The following is a 21,557-nucleotide window of genomic DNA, read 5'->3' as shown; positions in this document are numbered from 1 at the left end:
AGATTTTATATGAAAGAGGCTTATTAGATGGAGATGAAGAGAGAAAGAGAGAGAGAGAGAGAGAGAGGGAGAGAGAGAGAGAGAGAGAGGAGAGAGCAAGACATGATAGGGGGAAGAGAAGGCGGGGCGTCCCAACAGAGAAAGGGGAGAGGGCAAGAGCCAAGAGAGACAAAGTAGCAGGTTGGTCCTTTTAAGGAACAACTTAACCATGCCTGCCAGGTGTGGCTACCTGGCAGGGGACACATGATGACATCACAGGTTGCTAGGCAACCCAGAAGCAGGCTGCCTAAATACTAAGAGTTCCCATGTTGTCTGGCAGATCATGGTGAGAGTCATGGGACTGTAGCTGTGTTTCATTGTCCTTCTGATTCCTCTCTTAGTTCAGGAAGCAGGGATGGCTCAAAGGAAAGCCCTAACCCAGGACTCTAACCTCAGCCCTACTGAGCAGATCTGCCCTGGTGGTGGCACCAATGAAATGCATTCCCAGTATGCTGTCTCTGGCAGGTGCCTATTCAGTCCTGCCTGTACACCCAGCTCTGCCACCTGGGGACCCTGAACCAGAGGCAGCCCCCGCCCTTACAGGATGTTAGGGCTCCTGGAGAAATAGCCCCATTTCTTGTGTCCACTTGCCCTCCCTTACGGATCCCGGAAGCACTGCCCATGGATAGTCTAGCATGACTGTGCCTGAATGAGATGGTTTCCAAGGATAAGGCATCAGGCGGTATCTGGGCCAGGAAAATGTAAGCCAGGAGTTTCCAGTGACCTGCTCAGAGCTTCTGTGTGGCTTGCTGGATGCGTGCTTTAGGCTTGAGTTACACTTGTTTTGTCCCTGAGATGGGCATTGGCTGCACATCAAGTGCAATGCTCACCTACAGTGTTCATTGTCCATTCAAGATCCTTCTTGTGGGGTATGGTGGTGCCCCCTAATGCCAGCACTGGAGAGACAGTGACAACTCTGGGTTGAAGTCCAGCCTGCTCCACATAGCAAGTTGTAGGCCAGCCAGGGCAACACAGCCGAGACCCTGTCTCAAAACAACCCAGCAAATGACAAACAAGGAGGGCTGACCCTCAACTCTCAGCCTAGAGACCGGGTCCAGGATCTACCCAGGAAAAGATCCATGGTTTCAAAGGACCTGCTCCTGAAGTCTTCCCCGGGGTGGCACCTCTGCATTATGCTAGTAAGGTCAAGAAGATGCCCACCCTGCCTTGACCAGACAACCACAAACAAACAAACAAAAACCAACTGGTGCCATGGGGAAGCCACAGCCTTCAATGAACAGGCTACAGATAACTGCTCATAGGTAACCAAACTGAAGAGATGCAAAGGCTCATGGGATGAAAGATAAAAATTCAAGCCAAAATAGAATCTATGTGACATGGATAAAGGCCAGATTTCATCATGGAGATAAGGAAATATCTGGCTTTGCTTATAACGGGGGAGATCCTGTCCTTTTATTTGGTTTCCCAAAGGACAGCGCAGAGCAAATGGAAGGGGAGCCCCAAATCATGAGTTTCCCTGGCAGCGCATGGGTTTCCCTCAGCTTTGGTTGCTATTTCTGCAGAGCTGGGAGGTGGCACCGAGAGCATGGGGACAGATGGACAGCAGTGTCTGGGCTGGAACCTAGCATTAGGATGCCAAAGCTGGCGGCACCTCAGGCAGTGTTCGATTCTGTAGCTCTTGTCCATGCCGCAGCAGGAAGTCAGCTGGGAGTACTGTGAAGACACAGATGCCCTGCACACCAGACTCCCCTGGAACAGTAGGCCAGGCCCTGAGGCAGGAGCTTCTGACCGGGTCTCAGACAGAGTTCCTCAGAAAAGGTTGGTGTGAGAGGCAGGCCTGGGAGAGGCTCAGTCTTATCTCCAAACCAACCAACTGGCTGGTGCCTGAAGATGTACATACCTGCTGTGGTACAGGTTTGTTTGTTTGTTTTGTGTGTGTGTGTGTGTGTGTGTGGTATTGGGGATTGAACAAGCACTCTACCATAAAGGCCCAGATTTTGTTTTGTTTTGTTTTGTTTGTTTTGAGTCAGGGTCTCACTAAGTTGTCCAGGCAGGCTTTGAACTTTCAATCCCCCTGCCTCAGCCTCTTGAGTAGCTAGGATGATAGGCCTGTGCCTCCAGGCCATCTGAGGAGGAAGTTTCTTTGTCCTCCAGGGTCCATGGTCCATGGTTGAGCATTCCCTAGCTAGAAGATGAGAGGCTCCCTGGCAGCTTTGGTACTAGCTGGTGTCCCTGGTGAGGCAAGGGACAGCACCTTCCCTTATCCCGGAGAACGAGCACCACCTTTCTCTGTGCACTCTCCCATCTTAGGCGGGCGAGGGCACGGGATGGCCCCCGGCCAGGCCAGGAAGATGGAGAGCACACCAGAGCCCTGGCTGGTATTTCCGTCTACCAGGGTTGCACAATTCATTATTTATCACCGTCTGATTTTCCATCAGATTAGATCCTGTGGCGTTTTCCAGCGTCTGGGTGGCCCATCTTCTCAGAGCCTCAGGCTCTTGTCTCCTCAGAGGGCGAGGCTTCTTCCGGTTTGCCACAGGGTGGCTCATCACTGGCTGTTGCAGGGTGCCCGCAGAACTAGAGCCCTTATGATGGTGTGCCCAGGAGGGCCAGGCCATGCCTTTGAGGGTCCACTCGGTCCCCTGGAGCCCTCAGTGGCTCCCTCTCTAGGCTTCTCACTGCTTTCGTCTCTGTCACTGCTCTGGGGACACTGGCCAGCCTCACCCCTGTGCTGGGCTCCCCACTGGTCATCCTGTGCCTTGACCCCAAGGACCTATGGGACCATGATGGCAGAACCAGAATCCCCCAGAAAAGCAAGCGATGGTGCAGGGGCTGGGGGACCTTTACATGTCACCTCCCTCCCCACACTGAAGCCACCTTGGAGCTTTGCTCCTTCTTAGTTTAAAAGCTAACCCCCTCCCCCACACACCCCATACATATAGGAATTCCCCACCAATAGCCATTTTCCAAAGATGAAAGCAAGCTCTCCTTCTAAAAATAGTTCACCTGGCACCACAGTTGCCATAGCAACCTGTCCTTCTTGGGAGCCTCCTTAGGAAAGAGGGTTCTGGCCCTGGTGGCGCATGCAGCAGGTTCTCAGCCACACTTCCACCTCGATGGGGAGCTGGGCACAGGGAGCAGGGGCTCCCTGCGGCCTGACCTCTGATAAGGAGTAAACCGCACGCAGTGCTGTGCAAATGTGAGCTATGTCGATGACGGGAATGGAGCGCTCGTGGGCCAGGGCCTCAGGGCCCAGTATACAATACATGGCAGCTCTGTGCTGCCATCACCGGGTGCTTCTTCCCCAGAGGAGACATTCACATCCCCAGGGGACCTTCCCTCTGCAGCACACATACTCAAACTCCTTATCATCTTATGGCGCGTGTGTGGCCCCGAGTGAGGATGGAAGGCAAGTGAGTAAGAGATCCTTATCTTGACATCTGGGTTCACGGCAGCCACGTCACAGAATCAGCAGGCTAAAATGTGGTGGTGTTCAGAATTTTATCTAGCCATCAAAAACAAAATTAAATCATCCACGGGAGCATGTATGGAACCTCCGATCATAGCGGTAAAAGAAATGTCAGCAAATCTTGTGTGTTTTCTCTCATATGTGGACTCTAAGCTAATATGGTTATTGATAGTCATACATGTATATGGCACAAGAGTAAGAGGGGGCTGCCTGAAAAGAGAAAAGTAACCTGCTATGAGAGAGAGTAATGAGGTAGAAGTGATCAACGCTTAGGATGAGCATTATTTTATACTATGAATATATACGTCCTACAATACCCTTTCATGCGGACTGCGAAAGTAGACGCAGGACCAGGTGCCTCCCTCTACCAGGATGCCATTTTCCTACAGAGGTGCCAGCCAGCGTGGCATCTGTGTCTAGCTTTTCAGGGAGGCCAGAAGTCCCTGTGCCCAGGAAGAAGTCTCAGTAATGAGCTAAACCACCCAGAGATCACCGCCTGAGTCAGTGAGCCAAACCCCAGCGGGCAGCCAGAGAGGAAGACCGTGACAGGTGTTAGCCGCAGCGATCCCAGCTGGTTGTCTAAAAATGGCTCTGAAATGCCACGTCCTCTGAAATGCAGGCTCAGAACCTGCGAGTCTGTTGCCTTTCCTGCCAAAGGGACTGGGCAGGTGTGGTTACGTTACAGGGCTTGAGATGGAGATCATGGCGGAGGCCCCGGCATCATCTCAGAGATTCTTAGGGAGGGAGGAACGAGAGAACGAAAACTACTCATCAGCCCTGAGGAAGGCAAACACACTCCCCCTTCCACGTATCCCCCGGAGGGGGCACAGCTCTACCACCCCCGATTATAGAGACTTTCAGATCTGTGAGGTGATACTGTGCCATTGTAAGCCACTGTTTCAGTTTCCTGGTGCTGCCGTGTGTGACCAGTGACCACACATCGGTGGATCAAGGCAACTGGCATTTATCTTCTAAGTTCCAGAGGCTACAAGGTCAGGATCAAGGTGCTAGTGGGGCCAGTCCCCTCTGAAGTGCCAAGAGTCTGTTCACCTCTTTCTCGGTGTCCCGGGTTGCTGGTGATCCTTGGTGCCGTTGCTCCAGCTTCAGCCTCTGCCCTACATCTGTCTTTATTCTTCCTCCTCCTCTGTGTGTGTGTGTGTGAACATGTGTGTGTGTCTCCATGTATGTATATCTTTGTGTGTGTATCTACGTGTATGTGTGTCTCTGTGTGCATGTATGTATGTGTGTGTGTCTCTGTGTATGTGTGTCTATGTATGTCTTTGTGTCTGTATGTCTGTGTGTATGAGAGTGTGTATATGTGTCTCTGTGTGGATGTATATCTGTGTGTGTGTGTGTGTGTGTGTGTGTGTGTGTCTATGTGCCTGTGTGTCTGTGTGTGAGAGAGAGAGGAGAGAGACACATACAGTCTATGTAGTGAAGGCTGGCCTTATCAGCTTACCACCCTCCTGCCCCAGCCTTGCAGGTGCTAGGGTCATGGCCCTGTCAGTGCCTATTAGCTAGGGTTCTTATGAGGACAGCCGCCATGTTGGAGCCAGCATGTTCCAGCATGGCTTCATCTTGACTGACTGTACCTGCATGTCCTCGCCAAGAAGTCACTTTCGGAAGTTCCAGAAAGGGCATCAGCTTGGGGTGGCGTTGAGGAATGGGTAGCAGGCCCAGGTCAGCCACTGCTGTCTGTGAGTGGACGCCGCGTTGTGAATGCTGCTTGGTAGCACGTTCGTTGCCAGACTCGCAGTTCGCTTCCTTTTAACAAATGGGATTCATTGTTCCGAGTGACCCTGATGGGTATGTTAAGATCGGTGCTCTCCCGGAGATCAGGCCTGATCAGGCAGGGACCGGTCTCTCATTCATTCATTCCACGTGGTTGTACCATCTAACAGCCTCCTGGGCTTCATTCCTGGCCCTGAGCCTGACCTAGAGGCTGGGGTAATTTGGCTCCCGGTGCTCCACAGTCTGGAGCTGCTATGTGCCTTAGTGGTTAGCCCAGGCGGCCGGGGGACACCACCAGCAGAGGGACGCCCACGGTGTCTCAGGCCCAGCTCCCTGCAATCAGAGAGAAGCAATTTGCACAGGAAGGCGTGAAGCCACCTTTGGCCCAGAGTTGGCGGTGGGGAGGAATGCTGGCTTCACCTTCCCTGCTCATGTGGCCATGCTTCAGGAACTATGTGCCTTGAAGGTAGCTGAGCCACACTGGGTCCCTGGTTGGTCACTTGTCAGTGAGTGTTTGATCTGAACATTAGGAGCATGCTGGTCCAGCACAGCGCAAGCATCAGGCCGCGTGAGGCCTGCCAAAGCCTTAGGATGTGTTGGGGGAAGAAAGTAAGATCTTCCTGTACCCTGATATCATGTGTGTGAGTGATAGCATGCCTGTGTGTGAGTGCGTGTGTGCAGGCCTGTGTGCAAGTATGTGCCTGTGTGTGCTTGCGTGTGTGTGTGTGTGCTGGCACCCCAAGGGCTTCATTTTTTTGCCTTTGGTTCCCTGGATCCCATTGGGCAGAGGGGGAGGGGGCTCCCACCCTGATCTGCTCAGCGCCCTTCTGTGCAGAAGCCAGCTTCCTCTGTAGGTGAAGAGGACAGAAGATGCCTCCAGGCTAGAGAGCCTAGCTGTCCCCTCTGCTTGGCCAGGTGGGCGTCTGGGGTGGGAAATGAAATCTTGCGGGTCATAAGGCAGGAATAGACTCACGGAAGTCCTGGGAGAGGGCTTACTGCGCAGGCTCCCTGACTGGAAGTCACTCCCTCATCTTGTGGCGACTAGGTGTATCTCTGCCAGGCCAGCTGTGTGAAGGGCCAGCTGTCCACAGAGCCAGGTGGTGCCCCAAATACGGCAAAGCAGCTGCCCAGGCTCAGTGGAGGAGGGCAGGAAGTAGGGCACTCCCAGAAGAGAGGCCTGCCTTGACCCATCAGAGGGTTTAGGCACAGGCTGGGCATGGAGAAGGAGCTGACACCTACCCCCTCCCTGGCAGAGTGGGGTTCTGTATGTACTCTGGATTCCTCTGACCGGGCCCTCCCTCCCAGCTGCTGCCCTGCAAAGACTCTCCTTGTCCACCCCACCCCCACCCCCACATCCCTTCATTTCGCACTCTCGGGAGGCCTCAGCTGTGAGGGAAAATGAGGCACAGCATCCCTGCCTGGCACCCTGAGCCCCCTCCAGTTCCCCTCTCCCCCCACACAGTGCTCCCCATAGCCAGCAGCAGCTGGGGCCCATCACATGATCAAAGCCCAGGGCTCACCACCTGGGGGCTCTGGAGAGCAGACACAGAGCAGCGAGTGAGAAGCGAAGTGACTGAGTGACCTCTGCTGACCCTTCTCCACTTGCTTCCAGGGAACCTATTACATATAAGGATGAGCCACCCAGGGTCCCCAAAAAAACATCTTGTTCATCTGGGCAGAACAAGGATTTAGTACAGACTGGTGACGACCACGGAGACACCTGTCGTCAGTCGGGGCCTCCCTCTAGGCTTCAGTGTACCGTCTGAAAACAAGCGTGAGCCTGGATGAACTGGGGCTCACTGACTTGTTCATGCTCTCAGGGGAGGCCACGGGCCAGATTTTCCCCTTGACAGTGTGACCCGGAAGCTCAGGATTCAGCGGGAAGGCCCTTGCTCCCAGATGCTGCTCTTGTTTCCACTCAACAATGATGGAGATGGGAGGAAACAGTGAAGGAGGCTGTGGGGGCGGGAGCCGTGCCAGGAACTCCAGGAGAGCCCCCCAGTTCCACTCTGTCAGCTCTGTGACGGGGCCACTCTTGTTTCCATGGGCTTCTTCACTATTAAAAAGCAGTTCCTCATCCGAGGACCAGAGTCCATCCATCTTCCTGCAGGTGCTGCAGGGTGTTCAAACAGAGATCAAAATGATTTTTACATCACAGATAGTAGAGGTAGCCCGAGAAGCAGGAGACATCCTCCTCCTCCCCAGGGAGGAGTGCAGTGACCCAAGCCACTCAGCTCTTTGTTGGGGTTTATTTAGGTGACGAAGAAAGGTTGTGGCAGCTTGCCTGACTTTGAGCACAAGCCCATTGTGGGTGTCTTGGGAAGGGTCTGAGCAGTCTCTCAGACGACAGGGTGAAAGCTGAGCTCAGACCAGACCCCCAGCACAGTGCAGCCTTCCCAGCTTGCCATTCCTGGCCTGGCCCACCAGGTCTCGCCAGCCACCTACTGGTTCATTCTAAAACATATGACTGGGACCGGGCCCTGTCGTCCTGAGTGTTCAGGTGGACCTCCTGCTTCCACTGTCTCCTGAAAGGACTAGAGCTTTCTAGAAGGAAATGGAAAAGGATTGTTTCCAGGCCTCTAGTGCTACAAATCCTGCCAGCTGTGAGTCACCTGAGGTAGGTCCTTCCCAGACCTGCAAGGATGGAGATAGCCCCATAAAAGCAGCTGAATAAAACAGGAGCCAAGAACAAAGGCCCCATTGTTTTAGACCACCTGAGGCTGGCCAGGTGGCCCTGCCCCAGAGATGATCGTTAGCCCAAAAGTCTAGCCACCTCCCTTTGCCCCATCCAGCCTCTGAGCAGATGCAGTCTCCCCAGCAGCTGGAAGGGCTGCTGCGTGATCCCAGACCCTCAAAGGAACCTACTTTTGATTGGCCCTAGGTCTCAGTTGCTGCTTTTCCTGTATTAATATAGTTGCAAATTTCCTTTTAATGTCTGTGGAAGGCCTAGCACGATCTGTATTGATGAGTCATTGATTTTATTTTATTTTATTTTTAATGATTGGGTATTGCTCTTCTCAGGTCTCCCTTGCCCCTGAGTTTTATCTCAAGTAGAGTTTGGGAATAGATCATAAAACCTTTAGGATCTTCAAGGAATAAATCCCGCCACAGGGGAGGATGCTCCAGCTGCTTGAGCATGAGACCAGGGGTCATGCTAAGGTGGGCCGGCAGCCAGCGAGCCCCAGCTGGACCCTCCTGGTTGGCGCTCCAGCTGTTGGCCCCAGCCGTTGGATGGGCATTCTGGTTGTTTGCCCAGGAAGGTGGCAGGTGCTTCAGTGCCAGGAAGTCCTCAGCACCAAGACTGGCACAGACAGATCTGAATATTCTAGGATCCTCTTGCCTGGTGGCCCAAAAGTGTTTTTTTAAGCATATATAATAATAGGTTTCATTAGGTCGTTTTCACAAGCTTGTATTGTGTGCTTTGCTACTATTCAAACAGCACGTTACCCTTTCTTCTGCCTCCCTCTAGTTTCTTTTTTCTCCCTAAGTAGTTCCCCTCCTCTTCTCATACACTCTTGAGAGACAATGCGATGCTTACCTGAGCCTGCCCCTTGTTTTACTTAACACGGTGACCTGCCGTTCCATCGTTTCTCCGCAGACAGTGTGACTGATTGTGTGTCTCTGTCATTCGTCTCAAGTGGAATTTAGACTTTCTCTATCTTGGCTATTGTGAATGTCGTCACTATAAACACAGATGGGTGCCTCTTAGATTCCAGTAAGAATAGGCCTGGAGTGACCCTGTCGGTTTCAGGACCTTTTCTGTCCCCAAACTCCCATTTCTGGGCCATGCTGTTTAGTGGCTGAAGCTGGGGCCTGACACCCTGAGCGGCCAGGTACACAGCTGCTAGTGAGTCAGAGGAAAGGCCACAGCAGTACTCAGAGCTGGAGTCAGGCGTCTGCTCTGCCCACTGAGCACTAAGCCCTCAGCAGCCCATAGCTTGGCATCCTGGGAACCGCTGTCTTCCTCCTGCAGGAAGTGAGGAAGCTCTGCTGTCTACCTGCCTTTCCAGGAAGGCCCAGAGCACCTGTCAGTGACTCCTGTGGCCTCCAACACCAGATCATTCTGGGCTGCAGTTGCTCTGGCTGGTGGGGGGAGGGGCTCGGATATTGGCCCAAGGCCTCCGTAGCTGGCAGGCAGAGGACATACAGTAGACACTTCCCCGTTGCTCAGGCCCTGTGCAGCCAGCCAGCCTGGTGCTGCTGTGAGCTTGAGACACACTCAGAACAGTGACCAACTTATATCCACCCACACATACCTTGCCTGTGCCTGCTGTGGGAAGAAATCTGCTCTCTCAAAATACGCGTTTACTCCCCCCCCCCCCACTTTTAATTTTATATCTTCGGTTGCATATTTTCTTCATCTAGGAAAAGTCTTTGCCGATTATTTCTAAAACAAGGCATTTTAGAAAACTTCAGCAGACAGGCAGCGGGAAAATCACAAGCTGGGGCAGCCTCTTGGCTATCGAGTGCCAGCATTAAAGCACCAGCAGGGTGGCCAGCTGCCCAGGGAGACCCTTGAAGACACAGGTCGGGTTGGCAAGACAGGAACAGAGGAGGACTCGTGGTCCACTCCGAGCTGTGGGAGGGAACAGGCCCTCACACCGGTGCCCCAGTTGACAGGAGAGGGTGAGCTTGTCAGCCTTACGGTCTCCAGGCCGTCTTTGGAGAGGGAATAGTGTTGGATTGGTCATCAGAGGGTAAGTGGGGTGAGGCCTTGGAGGAGGGGGAGGAGGGAGGTATAAAGTTCCTGGCATCAGGGATGCCTGTGATGGGAAGAGAGGTCCCAAGTCGGGGTGGGCGCTCAAGTGTTTTCAGGGAGCAGGGGACAGTTGGCATGGCTGGGAATGGCATGGAGTTAGCCAGAAGCAGTGGGTTGTCCTGGGAGGTTTGCTGTCTTCTCGGGAAGCTGTGCTTCACCCAAAGTGGCCTACAGTGACCTCAGGCTGTGACCTGATAGAGCTGGTACCCTATGTGCAGACAGGTACCCGGAGTCTGGCCCCTCCACAGCACCCCGCCCACTCCGCCGGTGCCATTTCAGCTAGACCCTTTCCCTCACACTCCCGTTCACTCAGCTGTGAGTGTACTCACCAGGCTAAGGTTAGCAGCCTTGGCGAGAAGCGTTGCCGGACACTGTCTAGGGCACAGCCAACTCCAACGTGGCGCTCTGCCATCTGCAGCCCAAACTGTGGAGACTTGGTTGGTTACAGCGACTCTGTTTCTCTCTTCAGATGATTCTGGGGACGACGACGAAGAGCCTGCTGCCCCAGCTGACAAGAGTGAGCTCCAGCACACCCTTAAGAACCTCTCACTGAAGTTAGATGACCTCAGCACGTGCAATGACCTCATTGCTAAGCACGGTGCCGCACTCCAGCGCTCCCTGAATGAGCTGGACAGCCTCAAGATCCCGTCCGAGAGCGGGGAGAAGCTGAAGGCTGTGAATGAGCGGGCCACCCTCTTCCGTATCACGTCAAATGCTATGATCAATGTAAGTGCTCCCACTGCTGGCCAATGCCTGCTGTAGGCATCAGCAGGCGCCCGCTTGCATGGGAGGTGGGCGCCTGACAGGGCTCTGCTCCCTGTGGCTCCAAGTTACTTTCCAAAGCCAACACCCTCCCACAGGCGCCAGCATTCTTTTTATTCTCCTCCCTTCACCCATTAACTTCCGAAGATATCTATCTATCTGTATTTGTCTGTCTGTCTGTCTATCGTGAAGCTGAAGACAGAACCTAGAGCCTCATGCATGCTAGGCAAATGCTCCTCCGTTAAGCTATAATCCTCCACACAAGGACAAACATTCATTCGTTCATTCATTCATTCATCCATTCATTCATTCTCTGTGTGCACACATGCATGCACATGTGCACAGCCATGCTTATGAGGTTAAAGGACAACTTATGAACTGTTCTCTTCTTCCGCTATGTAGATTCCAGGTAGTAGCCAGCTTAGTGAGCGTCAAGTTCCTTTGCTAGCTGAGCCATCTCACCAGACCGGCGGAAGCAGGGTCCAGCCCAGGGTCTTAGTCAGGGTTTCTATTGCTACAGTGAAACACCGTGACCAAAGAGCAAGTTGGAAAGGAAAGGGTTTATCCAGCTTACACTTCCACATCAAAGTTCATCATCAAAGGAAGTCAGGGCTGAAAGTCAAACAGGGCAGGACCCTGGAGGCAGGAGCTGATGCCGAGCCATGGAGAGGCTGCTTACTGGCTTGCTCCCCATGGCTCCCTCAACGTGCTTGCTTATAGAACCCAGGGATATGAGCCCAGGGATGACACCACCCACGATGGGCCATGCCCCCATCACTCACTGAGAAAATGCATTGCAGCCAGATCTTTCTCTCTTTTCCCCCCTTTTTTTTTAAAATTTTTTGTTTTGTTTATTTGTTTTTGAGACAGGATTTCTCTGTGTAGCTCTGCCTGTCCTGAAACTCACTCAGACCCAGAAATCCGCCTGCCTCTGCTTCCTGAGTGCTGGGATAAAGCCGTGTTCCTGCAGCCATGTCTTAGGAGGGCGTTTCTCAGCCGAGGTGCCCTCCTTGGTAGCTTGTGTCAAGTTGATGGGAGACTAGCCAGGATACTCGGGTGATGTGGAACTCACGGTAGCCAAGGCTGGCCTCACGTTCAATGCAGTCCTTTTACGTTGGCCTTCTGTAGTACTGAGGCATGAGTCATGGCAGCTGATATAAAGGAGTTGCTGCGAAATCTGGTCAGAGCCTGCATGAGTGGAGAAAGCCAAGGCCCAAAGTTGAGAAGGCAGTTCAGCGGGCTGCTTAGCCTACATAATGGGGACACTGCTGTGACCCTGGCGCTTACAGCTGTTCCTGTTCCCTCCCTGTGTATACCCTAAAACATGGGGACAGGAGATTCAGGGGGAGGTAGGGCTTCCTTAGTGAGAAGGGTAGTGGAGGTGAGCCTGCTGAGGTTTAGGCCAGCCCGATCATAGAACAAGTGACCAGAGTCCACAAGCTGAGACACTTGGCTGTGGGAGTCCGCCAGCCTTCTTAGACCCTGGGATCCATGTTGCTGGGCGGAGGAGCTGGGGAAGTTTCCCGTGGAGGTAGGAATAGAGCATTTGAGCATACTTCCATGCTTTTCTTCAGTCTGCCTGCTCAGTGTTCCCCAGACCTCCACCCTCCACGCCCAGGTCTGACAGCCACAGCCTCCTCCCCCTGACTCCCTGGAGGAGCACATCTAAGCCAGAGGCACCAGCCTTAAAGAGCCCACCTGACATGGGAACTGAGGCAGGAGCAGTTTCCAGAAATGGAGACTGCTGCAAAGAATGTCAGGGGTCTCCGGATACAGCCCGAGCAACACCAGTGCCCAGAGTGGCCCCAGCTTGGGGAGCAGGCCCTGCTGCTCAGGGGTTGTGGCAGGTCCAGATCCTACCAGGCTGCTTCCTCAGTCTGTCAGCAGCACGACCGTGGGGCACCCAGCCACTCGCCACCCACATCTGCTCCGCTCTGCTCAGGCATGGCCTGGAGCCCAAGGCTGAAAGGAGCACCCTTGCCCAGACACCTTGGCAATGTGTGGCCCACATGTGTATGCCCGGACCCCGCTGTGCTCAGGGCTGTGGCCTGCAGCCGGTGATGAGCACAGTGAGGGCTGTGGACCTACAGTGATCTGGCTGCCCCATGCTGGTTCCCACCACCAGGCCGCCTCCGCTCACCATCTTCTTTCTAGCTCATAACCTATACTGGTCAGTGACCCACCAGATACTGAGTAGTTAACACTGTAATGCCGTGTGTGTGTGTGTGTGTGTGTGTGTGTGTGTGTGCATGCCCCTGCTCCTGCCCCCATTCCATCTATCTGGGCGCCACCCCTGCCTGCTCTGCCTCTCACCTACGTGGAAGCTCCTGGGCCTGGGAAGGTTTGGTGACCCGTGCAGTTGGCTGTCGGCTAGTGAAGTCTGTTATCTGGCACCAGAGTCTCAGCAGTGTTTACAAAGCCGTAAAACAGCTCCTAGGCTAAGTGCGTAAAGACGTGCTTTAAGGGGCACATCCCCCCTGGGTGGGGAGGGCTTGGTGATGGGGCCAGTTTCCAGTTCCAGCCTGCAAGGACTCTTGGGACAGTCTGCCTCAAGTGGTGGGAGCTGTGCCATGGAGTAGCTGATGTGAACTGACCTAGGGCATCCCACTGGGAACCAGGCAAGGTTCAGGCTAACCCAGAGGAGCAGCTTGTTTTCGGCGAGTTTCATGACCACCGCTCTTTACCTGGCAGGATAGGGTCTGTCCTAGGAGGGGTGTTTGCATGGCTGTCAGACCAGGTATCCAAACCCTCGCTGGGTGCTGGGGGGGCATAGGCAAGCTTGCCTGAGGGGTCCTGAGACAGGAGGGTCACCCCTGGCCAGGGTTTGGCTTTCATTCTGAGTAGGACTCCAGCCATAGTTAAGAGAGGCCACATAAAGGTGAGTATGTCCTGGAGGTGTTTGGGGCTGGGGAATGTGGCGTCATGGTAGATTAGCATGTACATGGCCCCGGTTGTGTTCCCAGCAACATACCAACATGCCAAGGTTGTAAGCTTAGATTTTTTTTTTTTTAACCAAGCTTACTTTATTGAGGGTTCCTAAATGCTTCTACCTCCCTTCCAACCATAAACCAGGGGTAGGGGTGAAAGAAGGTTATTAGGTAAAGGGTGCTGTAGACCTTTTTAGAAGTTCTTTGGGATGAGTACACTCTTCGTTGTCCAGCAGTCCAGTCCGAAGGCCAACACCAAGCAGCAACAGGAATCCGTACAATTCAGAAGATCGGGACAAGTCAGCGAAACTGCAAGGCTCAGTTGCATTGCCCTGAGCAGTTCTCTGGAATGCTTCTCTCTGTGAAGTCAGGTGTCAAAGCCGGAAGATCAACACAGCGATGTCGATCCAAAAAGTGATGTCTCACTGTCTGTGGGCTTCTAGATATGTCCTCTCCTCAGAGTCCACCCACGGATGTTCTCAGTTGGCCAAAGTCATGCCCCTCACACGAGAGAGCGCACCGCAAAACATGACGTGCCCTCTCACAAGCCAGCCTCTAGCAAAACATCACAGGACTCAACTGAGTCTTCAAAGAAACCAGACACTTCCACTTCACCATAGACGTAGAGAAGAGGGAGGCCTCCATGGCCTCAGGGTAAGCCAGGCAGGAGGAGGCCTCTGCACACCCCAGGGGTCGAACCCTCAAGGGGCATCATTCCTGCAGGGGTTGTCCTGCACTTCCGGCTTGTGACCCAGCAGCTCTGACAGCTTTTCTGAGTCTTGCTTTGCTCACTGATGCTAGCATGGTGAGCACGTGATTCGAGAGCAGGAGCAGAAAACACCGGGCTTACCTCAGCCTCAGATAACTATGGCTGAAGTCCTACGAAGATTCTCCTGGAAGGCTGGGGACTCAGGGATGGAAATCATCCCAGCTGTTCGCAGAAGGAACAAAACAACCCTTCGCCCATGTCTCAAATGGAGCTATAGGAAGGCATTTGGCCCTCTGTGGCTGCACCTTCACTTGCCACTCTGCCCTGACTGCTGAAGCTTGCAGCAGCCCACGCCCATCTGGAACTCTCTTTGCACTGACCCTTTCAACTGGGGAGATTCTCCCCACCCTACCCCAGCCCTGGCCCTGCAACTGTCTGAGCTTTCCACACCAGTCCTGATATGCCTGGGTCCTAAAAGAATAAAAAAATGAGAGCCGGTTGGCCCAACAAACCCTGCCAGGAACCCTGCCAGCCCCTAACCTGAGGCCAGGAGGCCAGCAGCAGCTTCTCTTCTGCCACATCCCGAAAGATGATGGCAAACCTGGGCATTATTTGGCCCCTAGAAGGAAGGTCCTTTCATTCCCGAAAGGGGGCCAGATGGTAGGCTTTTTGGTTCCAAACTACCAGTCGGACAAGTGAGGGAGGTCCCTTCGACAGCGCCCAGGAGTGCAGACTCTGTGGCTCTTGTGCAGGCCCCTATGCCCACCCATAGAGCAGAACAGCACCCCGCCCAGTATGCCTCCTCCTGCATCTGAGGACACCAAATGACATCGCTGGTGCTGTGAACCCTCCTCACCTGCAGTGCCGCTGTAGCCATGTGGCTGTATAGGTGGGGAGGCCCTGCCCAATGGGCATATGACCGAGACCTTGAGGAGCCCTCACCAGGCTTGTGTTGGCGGCAGGAAACAGGCAAGGCCTTTCCTGTCCCTGGCGCTCACAGCCCAGCAGCCTCCTAGAGATAGGTTGTCATACCTGACTTAGTGGTGGACCTTCAAGTTGGGGTGGGGTGGGGTGAACTGTCCTATCTGAGGGGCAGGGAAAGAGAGTTCCAGAAGTCAGTCCAGGCCCGGCCAGCCACCCCTCATGGGAGAATGACTCATGGGTGCCAGTCGTGGATACCTCTATTCCCAGAGAGCAGAGGGCAGAGGTGGTGGCTGTACTGTGCCCCGGCAGGATGAAGAAAGGCTCAGGGTCATACTGCTGAGGCGAGCCCCAGTCTTTCTGATTCCAGGGCAGCCACAGCCTGCTTCCTCAGGGAAGGAAACTGGCCCGTCCCTCCCACTGGCTGGAAATGGGAGGGCAGGAAAAGCTCCCCGTGCTTCCTTCCATCAGCATCACCAGCATCCATGGGCCCACAGCACTTCATAAGCTGCTTGTGGCAGCACTTGGCAGTCCAGACGCCCTGCAAGGGCAGGACCCCACGGTCCTGTAACCTCTGTGCCTGGTACAGGGCCAGCACATAGGACTTCAGCAAATGAGAGAGAGAGAGAGAGAGAGAGAGAGAGGAGAGAGGAGAAAGGAGAGAGGAGAGAGGAGAGAGGAGAGAGGAGAGAGGAGAGAGAGAAGCTGACCAAGAGAGAATCGTGAAGGGGGTGGGGGGGCAAATGAATGAACTGCTCCGTATGGGGCAGAATTTCCCAGTAATAATTTTTCGGCTGATAAAAGCCAACCCAGCAAATCCTGCTTTATGATTGCCTGGGTAACTGTGACTTGGCCTGCCTCTTACAGGCGAATCTCACAGCACTAGTAGATTAGCCGGGGGTTGTGGAAAAGCCTCGAACCTCTGTGCACCATGGAGAGGTGCCACGCCAAGCTCAGGATAGGGGCATGTCCTCGTTGCCCTCACACTCCAATCCTGGGAACCAGGCCACACCTAGTAGCATGAGCCTGCCCCTTTCAGGTTTCAGGTAAAGGACTGAATCTGAGTGTGCTGCACGCTCACACTTTTGGTGCTGGGTCCTTTGAAGGTGAGGAAAGAGAGCTGTCAGGCTCCTTCATTTCCCTCCCCACCCTCCTCCGATAAGCTTAGCTCTGTGATGAAGCTAGATGCCAAGTCTGAAGAACAGGCCTACGGTACCTGCTTGCTTGGTGACAGCAAAAGTCCTCCCTGTTTTCCCCAAGACTTTGTTCCCCACAATAACCATGTGAAGCCGTCGTCACCATCCATATTAGCTGGGCGCCCAGAGTGGCCATTTTGCCTTCCTCTCAGAATGAGCAAAATAACCTGGCTTCCATTTGAATGTCCCTGCTTGGAGAATGGGCTAGCAGCGAGGCCAGCTGTGAGCTGAAGACCAAGGCAGCAGAGGTGCCTCGTGCGTGGGAACAAAGGCTATGAGAATGTCCTTCAGGGTCCAGGCCCAAGCCGGGAGAACGAGAACCTTCACAGCCTGACACCTACCTTCACCCCAGTTCCAGAGGGATGTCCCACAATCTCTCCCAGAGCAGGGCTTGTGCAGAGCTGACTCAAGGAGAAGCCCCATAAAGGACCGGAAATCGCCCAAGTGCACAGCGGAGGTAGGGAGCAAGGAGGTCGGACTAACCTTGGGTGCTGGTCCCTGAGTTTACCAAGGAAGCATCTCACGAGGCAAACCAAGGCCCCTCCAGAAGAGCTGGCAGGAGGGATGGGGGCAGGGGAACCTGGAAAATCTTGACGCAAGGATGTTAGAAGAGTGTAAAAGTAACTTATTCGCCTGATGTAATTGTCTCAGAGGCTTTACTGTCTCTGTCTGCTAAGGTAGGCCTAGTCCTGGAAGCTGCTAGCCTCTTTACAATCTAAAATGTTTTCAGCCTCGGAGACTTACTGTTGAGTAAGCTCATCCCTTCTTTTTCACTTCTCTCTGGGCTCTGGCTGGCTGGTTCAACTCAGCTCTTTTGGCTCAAACTCCACTCCAAGCTGAATGATTTCAAAGGCTTCTCTGAGCTTCTGACTGAATTGCTCACTTGGCCTCATACTAACTTTGTCAATATGTTCTAATCTTCTGGCTGCTCCTCATTCTCAGGTGCCTTCTGTTTTCACCTGTGTCTAGCTTGTTCCCTGCTCAACCTCTTTCTGTAAACTGCTTCCTCTCTCCCTCATTCTCTGTGGTGCTCTCTTAAGTAGCTTTCCCTTCCCCTTTCTTCTTGTGAGAGTTGGGCATATTCTATTCTGTCAGATCTTTTTCTGATTCATCACTTATTCTGCCTCTCAATTAGACACCACTTTCAAACATGGGTGCTTCCTTCTACAAACTAACTTTCCTTCATTGTTTGGGATTAAAGGTAAGCACTACCACACCTGGACCTAAGGGTTTTTTTTTTTTTTTTTAAATTTTTTAATTTTTATTATTATTTTTTTTTTACCTGAAACTTGCTCTACACCAGGCTGGCCTTGAACTCCGAGATCTGCTTGGCTCTGTCTCCTGGGGTCAAAGGCATGTGCCACTGCCACCCAGCATGTCAGCATTCCAGCCAGATCACTCAGACCTAGAAGATCTTTCTTTGGATGTGATCTCCTGCCAGAGCAGCCATGTTCTGAGTTTAAATTCCTCTACAGGAGATCCCACAGGGTAGGGGCACCTGATTGGCTTGGCCTGGAAGGATGAGCTAGTTGGAGAAGGCTGCAAGGGCAGGATATTAGGGGGAGAAAGGAGGTGTTAAGGGGAGACACCAGAGCAGGTGAGTAGGTGCAGGCATGTGTGGAGTTACAGTCCACACCTGAGTACTTCATAGAAACAAAACAAGGGTGGGGGGTGTCTCTATTTGGGCCAATTACAGAAAGAAGTGACAGAAGGGCCACTGCTACTGGGAATGGCTGGGATGTCCCCAAAGCCTCATTTGGCTCACCAACCAGGAGGTCCGTGGGCGCCTTGGGCCAGTCCAGCAGCATATGGGCCGTGAGATACAGTGTTGCCCTGGTTCTTCTGGGACCCAGGAACAGGCTCTTGCTGGCTGACCAGAATTCTGTTCCTGACAGCTTGCTCACTTAGGGTCTGGGGAGGTGGATTAAAAATAGATTTCCAGAATTGTCTGAAACCAGCCGGCAAACCAGCAGACAGATGGTGTGCGTTCCTGCCTGCAAGGGGTGAACTATTTTGAACATGGAAGGGCTATTTTGGAGTTTTAATTGAAGCACAGAGCTGCCTCCCCAACCCTGAACACGAGTCACAGCCAGGAGAGCCCACCTATGTCAGGGAAGGTCTAGAACCTGGGAGTTACATGGAGGGTGACGTCCAGAACAGGGTGGCCTGACCTCACTGCCCTAGGTTTTGACCTGGAGGAGACCAGGAAGGAGCTATGATACCATAGTGGCTTCATCAGGCCACAGGGGCTCTGAGCTGACCCCCAGTACTCCCATTACAGTTTCAGGGGTCCCCACTCTTGATTCTGGACACCTGTGGTGGCCAGGCATTTTCCAGAGTAACTTCCGGTTGTGGCAGACGGGGCCTGCGGCAGCACGGCTCCCTCCTGCCTGTGAGGGTGCATTCAGCTAGGGCTTCTTGTGTGCATAGGCCAGTGATCTACTTACTCCTCAGTGGGAGGGCAAGACCCTCTTGGTCCCAGTGTGCCTACTGGCTCGGGCCAAGCCGGGGTGATGAGAGAGACACTGTGTCTCTACCACTTCCTCCCCATTTACCACCTTGGCGCTCCCTGGCCAGGGTATCTCCGTAACTTAGGACCACAGGGGGATCAGCATGGTCAGCAGGCATCCTCGACCCAGAATCCTGGAGAGAATTCTACCTAGAAGCTGAGACACTTGAGTACCTCTGTAGATTGGATGCAGGGCAGGTCCAGGCAGGCCCAGGCAGGTCCTACCTAGCCTAGGCTCAAATTGAAATAGCCATTCTTCCCATTCTCCTCTTGCTCAGGGTAGCCCCTCCCCCTGGACATTTCTATCTCCTGTGTGAGCCCAGTGGCTGTCCACCATAGCTTCCAGTAGTCCTCTGGTACCTTCCTCATACCATCGAAAAGGGAGATAACCATGGAGACCAAGTTTTAGAGTGGACACTGGCATCCACTCTGCAAACCCTCCATGAGCCTGAGAGGCTGCCCCAAGGCCACACATAGGCCAGGCAGAGGGCCCGAGCAGGCTGAGCCCATGACTGCTGCTTGTGCCTGTGTGAGGTCACCAGCAGGATTAGGATTAGAAACAGAAAAAGCGATTAGAGCTTGTCCTTCTTCTGGGTACAACGGGCAGAGGTTTCCAGGTCAGAAACTGCATATCCCATGGACACCTGCTAGGAAGGGAGAGTCCCCAGATGGGTAAAGCAAGGCCCAGACTTTCCATCCTGGAGCCAAGCAGAGCCAGGCCCATTTGGGAGGCTGGCCATTTTGAGGTTTTTCACTCTGGGAGATTTCGGTAGGCTCCATGCCTACCCCCCAGAGAGGCTCCACACCCATGTTCCCTGCCACGGTCTCACAACCCTGGGAAAGTGGAGGAAGGGGCAATGTCCCAGAATTGAACCCCTGTCCCCATCCTAAGGGACAGTTGACCCAACAGCCATAGGTTGTAGGCATCCCACCAGGAAGCTGAGTCATCAGAGGCAGAGGGACTGGACAGGACAAGAGGAGAGGCAGCGCCCCTGTGGACCCGGGCATTGTCTCTGGCTCCCAGGTGGACTCCGTTCAGCTTGCCTCCGAGGGTTCAGGACGTGAGCAGCCCGTGGCCGTGGATGGGAGACAGCCCGTCTCCTGCTGATTGGGTGGGAAGGAACTTCCCGGCCCTAGATATAGTTGTGGCAGAACCTCACAGGAATTGTCCGGCCTTGGTAGGGTCAGCCAGGCTTTTCCTACCCCACCCCCACCTTGCTCCCTCACTTCTCCCCGTTGCTGGGCCCCAGGCTTAATCCAGCTTAGTGAGCACATCCATCAGGGCACTGCCCAGCTCAGCATTCCAGGGCAGCAGGGCCAGGCTGGCTCCCGTCTCTCCACGGTGTGGCCAGGATGAGGCCTGGAGAAGGCCAGTGGCAGCAGAGAAGACCCTGGGAGTTGGGGATGGAGAGCAGGTAGGTGCGTTGGGGCCGGAGGGGCAGATGGGCATGTGACGTTCATAACCAACCAGGGCAGCCCATCTGTGCGAGGAGCCCCACCAGAGCAAAAACAACGGCCATTAGCTCCTTGATGCAGAGCAGGTCACAGCCAAGTGTGACACTCTGGGATCTGCACATACCCACTCCAGCCACATGTGGTTCAGATGAGGCCCAGCTGCCTGGGGAGTGTCTGACTTCCCATCTCCCGTCCTACTGCACCTACAGGCCCATGCTAACTTCAGGGTGGACAAAGGTCACATATAGCCAGGGTATCTCCAAGCAGTCTGCTGCCCTGTTGATGCAGCCTCTTCCCCAGAGGCCAGAGCCGGGAGCTTCTGCTTTAAAAGGTCACGGTCAGCATCCTTATCAGTGAGCATCTCCCCAGCCTCCATTCCACCCTTGCAAGACCAGCAGATCCCACATGGTCTATACCATCAGAGGCATGGGGTCAGTATAAGTTAGCAGCACCATTTCCGTACCTTGGAAGACACACGGGTGACATGCACAGAGACTCAGACCCCATTCCGCACACACCTCCCCATGGCTGTGGCCAAGCCCACGTTCTCCCTCTTGCACGCCCCGCACACCTCTGAACTGAGTGAGGCTTGCCAAGTAAGGGTTCAGGAACTTGCGGGGGAACAAGTGGGTAGGAGCTCACAGTGGCGGGCAGAAAGGCTGACCACATGGTGAGGCACAGGAGGACTGCGGAGGAGTGCAGCCCAGGGGATGCGTTCGGGGGAGATGCTTTTCAATTTCATTTCTAGGAAGCCCACACCACGTGGCCTCTGATGCCAGTTTATGGGATTTGTTAGCATGACCTTGGGCTACCATTTGATGGTGTTTGGCATGCGGCTCCCTAGGGCTCTTGTTTTAAATCTCATGAGTTATGAGGAAGAGAACAAATACTGCTCCATGTTGATGCTCATTGACATGACTCTGGAGCCCTAGCGGGTGTGAGAAAGTGATGGAACAGACTATGGAGTGGGGATGAGCAAGAAGAAGCAAGAGGCCTTCTGCAGAGCTGACAGGATTCCCACACATGAGGAAGAACCTAGGAGATGATGATGATGATGAAGATGTGTGTGTGTGTGTGTGTGTGTGTGTGTGTGTGTGGCATCCTTTAGCTCTCAGCCAC

The 21,557-nt window shown here is 53.8% G+C and overlaps 1 protein-coding gene across 6 annotated transcripts in view; it reads left to right on the top strand.

Annotated features, from left to right (window-relative positions):
- Positions 1-21,557, top strand: part of Osbp2 (oxysterol binding protein 2) — a 160,604-nt gene that overhangs the window by 117,773 nt on the left and 21,274 nt on the right. For all 6 annotated transcript variants that reach the window (XM_060365546.1, XM_060365544.1, XM_060365545.1 and 3 more), the window contains one exon: positions 10,429-10,685. In XM_060365546.1, coding sequence (XP_060221529.1) covers positions 10,429-10,685 — 257 coding nt within the window. The remainder of the gene's footprint in view (positions 1-10,428; positions 10,686-21,557) is intronic.

The sequence above is a fragment of the Meriones unguiculatus genome, chromosome 12 (genome assembly GCF_030254825.1).
Source record: "Meriones unguiculatus strain TT.TT164.6M chromosome 12, Bangor_MerUng_6.1, whole genome shotgun sequence".
Taxonomy (NCBI): domain Eukaryota; kingdom Metazoa; phylum Chordata; class Mammalia; order Rodentia; family Muridae; genus Meriones; species Meriones unguiculatus.
Note: the sequence above shows the minus strand (reverse complement) of the source record. Positions and strands in the feature narration are given on the sequence as shown.